Raw genomic sequence first — 9,527 nt, 5'->3', positions numbered from 1 at the left:
TTTTTTTAGACTTTCAAATTTCAATTTAAAAGAAATTAAAAATAAAAACTAAATCATTCACTACTGATTTAATATAAGTTAAAAACACATAACAAAAACTAAATTATTCATTGTTGATTTACTACAACTTACAAGCCAAAGCTAATATATTAATATATATATATATATATATATATATATATATATATATAAACTAAATCTTACAAGCCAAAACTAAAATATAAGTTACATAACCAAAACTATTAAAACAAAGCCAACCACCAAATATGTTATTTGTTCCCAACCACTAAATCATTAACTTATTATTCAACACTTAATAGTTATTTCTATCCTAGTGTCTAATTTATTTATATACTATATTTATATTATAATGTCTAATTATATGTTATTGTACTATAGTATTACATGTCATTATATTATATTAGTGTCTAACTTATTTCAAACTTAATTGTATACTAGACTTTCTAGTGTCTAATTATATGTTATTATACTTTAATATGTGTTATTAACTTATTATATTATAATTATTTGAATGCTGGTATCTAACTTATTTTTATACTTGATTATTTGTAGTAGTAATACTATAATGTTTATATATATTGAACTATTATTATTCTATTTGTATTATAATATAAGTATATTATGTAATAATTAGCTCATATTAGTATATTATTGAATTTAACTATAAAAGTATACTAAAATATATAAGTTTTAGTTACACAACTATGTAAGTATATTAGTATATATAATCAATATATAGATAAATATATATTTTTATAACATATATAATATTAGAGTTAGAGTATGATTAGATCAGAGTCAGTCTAGTGATACCTCCGACATCGACTGAGACTCTAACTCTATTTTATCGGAATTGGAATAGAATGAAAGCGGAAGTAGAGGAAAGTCGGATTTTTTAGACTTTTACTCAGCTTTACACGTCAGGGACATATACCGTCTTAGTTGGCGGCCATTTTGAGGTGAATTCTTAGTAATAACCAGCAGTCAGAAAACATAATTAACATACTTAAACAACTTCAATACCACCTCATGTAATTCCTACTCTTTGCCATAATTTTACCTCACATATAGAATCATTACCAAATGCTTTTTAAGCCTTTGGTTCATATTAAAAGGTCACCTAGAAGATAAATTACAAAATTCATTATACCTTTTCTCATTGTTTATCTCTGGATTCGGTTCAATCGTCTTGCATTACTTCTTTCTCATTTATATAATATTTGCATATTACAAAAAAACAAAATAAAAAATTATATTGGTATTTTTGTTTTCAAACAACACACTTTATGTTAAATAAATAAATAATTATACAAATACATCCTTTTTTTTTTTTTTTTTATAACTTTGCGTTAAATTGAGGACTTTTTATAAATCGTATAATTATTTTCAATTTATTTTATAAAAATAACAATAATTTTAAAGCATAGCTGTAAAAAGAGTTATAAAAAGTATCGCATCTTTATCATTCTTTTAAATAAATATTCTATTTCTTCATTAAAATGAAGATTATTCGTATATCCGTACCTAAAGCTACCATTTTATTCTATTACATTAAAAAAATAAAAATGAAAATGAAAATGAAAACGTTATTGCTGCTCTGTTTGCAGTTATCTTACAAAGTATTCAGCCATTCTTCCCACATGATTTTTTTTTTTTTTTTGGTATATGTATCCCTGTCAGAATATAATTAAAATATAGCATTTTTCATCTAAAAATAATCAAGTTTAGCTTTTATTTTTTTATTTCTCTTGTTATACATAAACCATTCCTCTCTATCTACCATTTTATTTAAAATAAATAACATCTAAAAACAGGTGCATGTTATTTATTTCATAGGTTGATATAATTATTATTTCTTAAGTACGATCGTTTTTATGCTAAATAAATATTAATCGGCCTAAGTGACACAATGAGATATTTAGGTTTGATAAGTTCGGACAAAATCTGCAAGCTCAATCCATTTGATTTAATAGATAGGATTAATATTGACCCTTTTATATGCTGAATATTCAAATTCAGTACACGACAATCAAATGTCAGTTGTCATAAGTTACGAATTTCACACAAAATTACAAAATTAGAATTGAGAAATTCAATTTGTTTCATTCAATTCATTAAATAAATGGAATTCAGATAAACTTACATTGAAACCGAAACAAACATTGATAGAGTCCAACTACTATTATCAGTCTTAACCAATGTTTTGAATATCGTAACGGTGATCGTTTCGGTCGAAATATTAAAACGAGATATTTCGATACTGGTATCGTTTCAGAATAGTCTATATATGAATAAATTATATAAATAAATTATATTTCAAAATTATAGTCTATATATAAATAAATTATATATAAATTATAAATAGTCTGATCTGAATTGAGAAGTCAAAAAATTACCTTGCAGTTTGAAGAAATGAAAAAAAAAGTAAAAGCTAAAATACGGGCCAAAACAACCAAAATTCTGACCGTTTCAAAACTATACCCTTTTTTGTACTGGCTACGTTACAGAAATGGTATATTTCAACCATACCGGCCCATACTGTACAAAATTCAGAACTTTGTTTCTAATTACTAGTCCCTACATATCCTAGTTATTCATTAAGATCATATTACTCTAATTAGGGTATAAGAAAAAATCGAATATTAATGTAGTATATTATATATATTACACATATTATAAAATTAATATAGTATAAAATTTTAATCTTATTTTTATTTATGCTTCTTTTATATAAACTTACTCTTAAACATGAATATTAATATTAAGTTACTAATATGTTAATATTCATCATTATGTATTAAGTTGCATATTTACGTATACAATATGATATAAGTATAAGAGTATACTTTTGATATATATATATATCAATGATAAATATATTTTTGAGAAGTATATTTTTATATAGGTTTGGTATATCTTTTTCATTTGATTCAGAAAAAATAACTCACCCAACAAAAAAGCTCAAAACGAATCACACCTATAATATTGAATAGAATCGGACCGAAACAAAAAAATTAAAAGTTTCGGTTTTCTAAATGATCGGGTATGATACGTTTTTCAGAATTCTAAGATCCGGTTTGTATTCGCAAGTCATCTCAACTCATTTCAACTCATTTCATTACTATTCATTATTATTCATCAACTTTAACTCACAAATCTCATTATTATTCACAACTCATCTCATTATTATTCACAGCCCATCTCAACTCATCTTAACTCATCTTCGAATCCAAACAATACCTAAAGCTGTTAAACTGCTTTGGTTTTAAAATATGTTTAAAATCGGATCCAACCAACCGATTCGATTACATTCCTAACTCTAACGAGTCATTTTATTTACAAATCAATGTGAATAGCACATTAACTACAGGGATACCGTGACAATATTAAATTTACAATATTTAGACTTTTAAATTTTTTTTATAAATAAAATTATGCCATTTTAATTATATGAAAAATGTGTTTATTTAGAATATCTTTAATGGATTAACTAAAAGTTAAATTCATTGAGTATTTAACTATTAGAAAGTAAAATATACTCACAATGAATTAGCTAAATTCTATTGTGAGCAAATTTGAAGCTTACTATAGCTAAATCACAATAGAATTTAGTTACAGTGACTTTCAAAAGTTTTTTTAAATTTAAAGGTTACTATATATACATCAAATATATATTTTATTAATTATCTCCCTACCTTTTTTTCTATCACATATTTTATCACAATTGATATATTAATTTGAGTTAGTGATATATTAATTTAATAAGAATATAATTATTAATTAATATATAATAGGTAGAATATTAAAATATGATAAAATAAAATAAATAAATAATTAAAAGATTAAATATTTTTAAAATTATTAATTATTCATTACTATATACTGAATAAATCGATAATCTAATGTAAAGATTTAATGTGAATAATCAAAATTAAATTTATCTTATATTATTTAATTGTTATATAATAAAAAAATAATTATTTCAATGTAAAGATTTATGTGAATGAAATAATTAAAAGTTAAATTTTTCTTATATTTATAAAATATCTTTAATTTTGGCTAACTGAGAGTTCTTCTTACAAATATAATTTTCCTACACCATTAGCATCCGGACAAAATGAAAAAAGAATAACATAATCGATGACGAGGGGCATGCATACTTCTGAATAATACCATCACTTATGCAATAAATAAAAAGAAGGTGCACTGCACCTTATAGTCCCAAGTAAAAGAAGAAGAAACGAATAGGCATTTCAGTCTTTTCACATAGCCACGATTTCATACCTCCCGTCCCGGCGCCCCCGCATAAAAAAGCGAAAATCAAGCCAGGCATCGAAGCCCCGGAGATCTCTCATTCCGGAGAGAAAAGAGAAGACTCAGAGATAAATCCAGAGGGAAAAAAAAAAAAAGCAGAGATGAAGATTAGCCTTTGATTGGTAACTGGAGAAGGTTGGTGGCAACATATAATTCGGAAGCTCTGTTTCTCTTCGACCCATCCACCCACCCACCATCTCCAATATCCCCCTTTTTCCTTGTATTCCCACGCTCTCTTTCGGCTTTTACCCATGCGGCGTGGAAGAACCGCAGATCCAGCAACAGTTCCCGGTAAAACATTCTGTCATGACACTAATTCTAATACCCATTACAAGACCATCAAGGATGTTAAATTTAGAGGGGTTCGGAAGCGACCCTGGGGCCGTTTCGCCGCCGAGATCAGAGATCCCTGGAAGAAGACTCGTGTCTGGCTCGGTACGTTTGACTCGGCCGAGGATGCCGCCCGAGCCTACGACGCCGCCGCCTTGTCCCTTCGTGGGCCCAAGGCCAAGATCAATTTCCCCTTAGATGCCCTCCAACTCGCCCAGCTTCCGGTCCGGGAAGAGAGGAGATTTTCGGCCGTTTCGGGTAAGTTTAATAATCCGATTCAGCAACCCCCCGCTAGGCCGACGTCGAGCAGTATGAGCAGCACGGTCGAGTCTTTCAGTGGGCCCAGGGTGGTCGTCCCGAGGGTGAAGGCCGTGCCGCCGCCTCCCGTGCACCCGATCCCACCCGATGATTGCCGCAGCGACTGCGACTCGTCGTCCTCGGTGGTCGACGACAACGACGACGACTGTGTCCTCACTTCATCGTTCCGGAGGGTCCTGCCGTTCGATCTCAACCTCCCTCCTCCGATGGACGGTGAGGATTTCGGCCTAATCGATGACGACGATATCCAAGCAACCGCTTTGTGTCTCTAAAGACGCTATGGTCGGTCGTGGATCTAATGGTCACTTTTTTCTTTCAATTTCTCTCTTGTTTTCTATCTTATTTCTCCAGAAAAAAAATCGATAATTTGATTTTTATTTTAAATCCCTATCTGTATTAGGTTATGATGTATGAATAGTTGTATTTGGGTTGCCGTGCGGTCTGGGGGTTTCTTCAACTTTCATGGGCTACGAACATTTGTCTCTGTATTGTTGAACCCAATTAGATCGTATTACAAAGCAGTCAGATGTGGGATCTAAGGCGATAGATTTCATCTCATTTCACTTCATCCCATCTCATATCCAAACGGATCCAAACCTGATTTTCATCACCCATCTTGTCTCTGTTTTTTGGATTTACTTACTGTACAAAAATAAACTTCCACAGATAATAATCTTCTTTATGCTAGTTTCTTTCTTTTTATTTTGTCAAATTACTAAATGGTGATGCCAGATTTGTTAGTGATTATAATTTAAAAGAAAAAAAAGATTTGTTAGAGATTAATTATTGATTTTGGTATTATGTTCTAATGAGAAAAATTGTATGGGGTATGGAAAAATGGTGGGGGGAAGGTCTTCTTGGTTTGGTATGATGCTAGAGTTTTAACAGATTAATTAGGGAATTTGGGATTATGGATCTAATGAGAAAAATAATATGGAAATTGGAAGAAGTGGAAGAAGATAGCCCGTTTGGATTAGTAACTATTCACAAATTTTAATTCATAAATTTTATTACTGTTTATAAATCATTTTAATTCATTTAATCTCTGAATTCAAACAAGAATATTTGAATTGAGATAGTCTCTCGATTTATTTTATTTAATTATTATAATTTTTTTAAATTTAAAAATAAAAATAATATTTAAAAAATATCTTAAAAATATTTAATTTAATTTTTAATTTTGATGAGTTGAAGACAAATCTTTAATCTTCTTGGTTTGGTGAAGGAAAATGAGAAAAGTATGCATGTTGATATGGTTTTTGATAAGAACCATTTAATGCACATGTGATGCAGATTCTTGTATGCTTGTGGTTGGGCATAATATCTTCCCCCACCCAGAGTCCAAGGCACTGCACCACTGCACCTTTCCCTAGCCTTCCCCAGAGCCCTAATCCATCCATATATACCTGTTGTGTCAGTTCCCCTCCTGCCGAAGAAAAAGAAAATCCATGTGATATTTGGCACATCCATGTGTGTTGTCTGTCACCTCCCTTAGCCAAATGAAAAAGAATAAAAGGAATGTGTCTTTCATTATTTGCTTTAATTGGTGTTTTCTGTTTGATTCTTTTTTTGGCTTTGCATTTGCCCACGCTCCTAGGATTCCTCTTTTGCATATCCATGTTATGTGTACCTGCATTCGCTTTCTTTTTTCTTTTTCTTTTACTTTTTTTTTTTTTTGTCTTTATTCTTTAATCCGTAAGCATCTATCATAACATGCACTCATTTTGTGATGTGCTTCCATTGTACAACAATCTAGTACCTTAAAAGCACCAGTGGGTATGTTTTTGTTTTTGGCCTTGCCTCTGTACATGAAAGAAACCCTAGGCCAATTCCACCCGTTTCTATTACCTTAAGGTTTATGGTACGTTAAAGTTTAAAGGTCTCCTTTCTGGTACATGGGATGCGGAGGTTTTCAATCATTTTGTTGTGTAAAGGAACCGGGGTGGCATGTGGAGTATGGTAAGCAGAAATTATGACAAACGTTTTGAGCCGAATTGTGGTTTTCGCTTCTTGTTCTTTTCAAGTAACGTTGAGCAAGTTTGACCTGGCTGATTATGATTAGGTGCTGAAAACGGGCTTGTGCCCAAGAAAGGGTGGATCAGAAATCAGAAATGCGATGTTGAGAATGGCCTAACATTAGACACATCTAAACGACCCTGAACTGAAAGGGTTCAGACCCATCTACATTGGGTCCAATACAAATAAATCCACCAATTACGTTTCTAGGCAAGTAGAAGGCTTAGATTGAAGACTTTTCAAGAGAGAGTACGGAGGGCAAGAGGCACCTCAGCAAGTCACTGTGGAGTTCGTACGAGCATCCTCTTCATCCCAAGGAAGTTAGCAGCTTGGGTTTCATAGGTGACATAGGATGCCCACGCTCCTTGGCATGCTACTCTTACGTTTACGTATGGGGGCTCTCAACAGTTTTTTTTTTAATCATTTAATTATTTTTAATTTATGATTAAAGAAATATTTTTTAACGATGCTGTGAATTAATTTTTTTTAAATATTTACAAGTGTTAAAAAAATAAATGAAAAAAAGAAAACACTGTCGGGAGCCCATGTGTGGCTGTAGAGTCACTCTTTATTATAACAAGTGTCTTTGCATATGGAAAGAAAAACTGCTAGATAGGTTGCCATAAGCAATTACTGAAAAACACAATTTCCATTTCGATGGCTAGTAAATTTACAGTATTTACTTCAACTGCACAACATTAGTCTTTTTAGCTTTTTGGACCAAGCTCATGATCTTGTCTAAGTGGGAAAGAAAAAGACAATGGTTTGGAAGGTACGAATATGATCCCTTGGATATGTCCAATGTAACTGTGGTGGAATTTGGCTTCACCTTGGGACTTGGGGATATCGGTGGTAAGGTTTGGTGATGAACATGATAGCATTGGCCCTCGGATAAACACAAAACATTCATATTTTCAAACCTCCCTAACTTTTGGGCATCACAACACCTTGCCCAAGAAGAATGACCTCTAACAACCATTGGACTTCGGGAAAGCAAAAAGGAGGAAAAATTGGCAGATTGCCCACAAAATGTAACAACCATATCATGTCCTTGATAAAAATAAAAAAAATAAAAATTGATGAGAGCAAAATGTAACAACCATATCATGTCCTTGATAAAAAAATAAAAAATAAAAATTGATGAGAGACACAACTATTTAACAACTGCCTACCTGTTGAATTTATTTGAATTTGATGAGTTTGGATTCAAAAGATGATAATTGTTTGGGGGTAAAAACCTCCTAGCCCAAAAGGCATCCCAACTCAGCGCATTAAAGGGTCACCTTTGAGAGACAAGTAGTAAGAGAGAATGATTGAGGAAGGGGAAAAAGGGAAGGATAAGAAAATAGAGATGTCATAGAGAATTAGAAATGAAGAAGGCGACGTAAAGGAGGGAAAAGAGGAGAAACTAGAGAGGGTTAGACATGCAAAGAGAAGGAAGTGACAGAAAATTGCCATTCCACACCACTCCCAAGGCTAGGATAAAAAGGGGTTAGATCAGATGAGAAGGGGACTTTTTCAAGAGGACTCCTTCAGTTTCTTCAACCTCACGACGAGAGCTCTAGAGAGAGGGTGATATCTAGGAAATAAGTCTCTGACTTTCATTGTATAAAGGGAAATGAGAAATTGTAAAATATTCATATTATAATAGATTTGCTCTCCAAATGACCTATAGACATAAACCCTGTGTCGAATCATGTAAATCTATGTATTTCTATCTTTATTTTTTTTCCTGTATATATTTTTCATTTACCGCTATAGATGTACGTACAAATACTATACAGCCACCCCGAATCACCACTGGGGGTTCTAAACCACACCAATCGAGGCGCATAACATCATCGTGGATCGGGAATGACTTTTTCTCCCATTTCGACCTGTTGTGCGATTTTTTGGCATTAATAATAATAATTCTCTATGTTGAAAGGAACAAAACATTAAGAAATGAGTAAGAGTGAGCAAGAGAGAGAAACAACTCTAAACAAAGAAAAGTGAGAAATTAGTTTCTTAGCTAGACATCACTCTTATACAGTCTTGCCAACGGCCCAACAATACACTATGGTGAGATCATATTCTCCCACCCTGTTAATACACTTTTCCATTTGGGTTGTTATTGCCGATTGCATTTTGATTTTAATTATTTGTTCAACTATTGTCTTAGCCTTTGCTTTAAGTCACAATCATTGTAGTTATCCAAATAATCTTCTATTGTGTATTCTCTTTTGTGGATGCATTGAAATAGCGGAACTTGACTCTGAAACTAACTAAAAAAACCTTAGAAAAGAGTTCCGACTAAGAGCTGTTGCCCTGATCCTGACTAAAAGGGAAATAGAGAAGTGCTCTTGCTCCGGGCGGTGACAATTGAGAGGTTGTCACTGAGCATACCTAGTCACATGGGAAGATATGTCAAATGTAAGGGTGGCAATATATGATATGATCTGTTAACCCAACATAAACACAATACGAAATTAGCGGGTTTGAGTTTGAGTTTGATGTTAACGGGTTCAGGTCAAAACGGGTTGACCTGC

The 9,527-nt window shown here is 32.2% G+C and overlaps 1 protein-coding gene across 1 annotated transcript; it reads left to right on the top strand.

Moving 5' to 3' along the window:
- The first annotated feature begins 4,268 nt into the window (after positions 1–4,268).
- Positions 4,269–5,504, top strand: LOC121248593 (ethylene-responsive transcription factor 3-like). Its single transcript, XM_041147101.1, has one exon. It carries the CDS (start codon positions 4,587–4,589, stop codon positions 5,253–5,255), a length of 669 nt encoding a protein of 222 aa, XP_041003035.1. The 5' UTR covers positions 4,269–4,586; the 3' UTR covers positions 5,256–5,504.
- The last annotated feature ends 4,023 nt before the right edge of the window (positions 5,505–9,527 follow it).

Source organism: Juglans microcarpa x Juglans regia, chromosome 2D (genome assembly GCF_004785595.1).
Source record: "Juglans microcarpa x Juglans regia isolate MS1-56 chromosome 2D, Jm3101_v1.0, whole genome shotgun sequence".
NCBI lineage: Eukaryota > Viridiplantae > Streptophyta > Magnoliopsida > Fagales > Juglandaceae > Juglans > Juglans microcarpa x Juglans regia.
The sequence above is the reverse complement of the archived record's forward strand: the minus strand, read 5'-3'. Positions and strand labels throughout refer to the sequence as shown.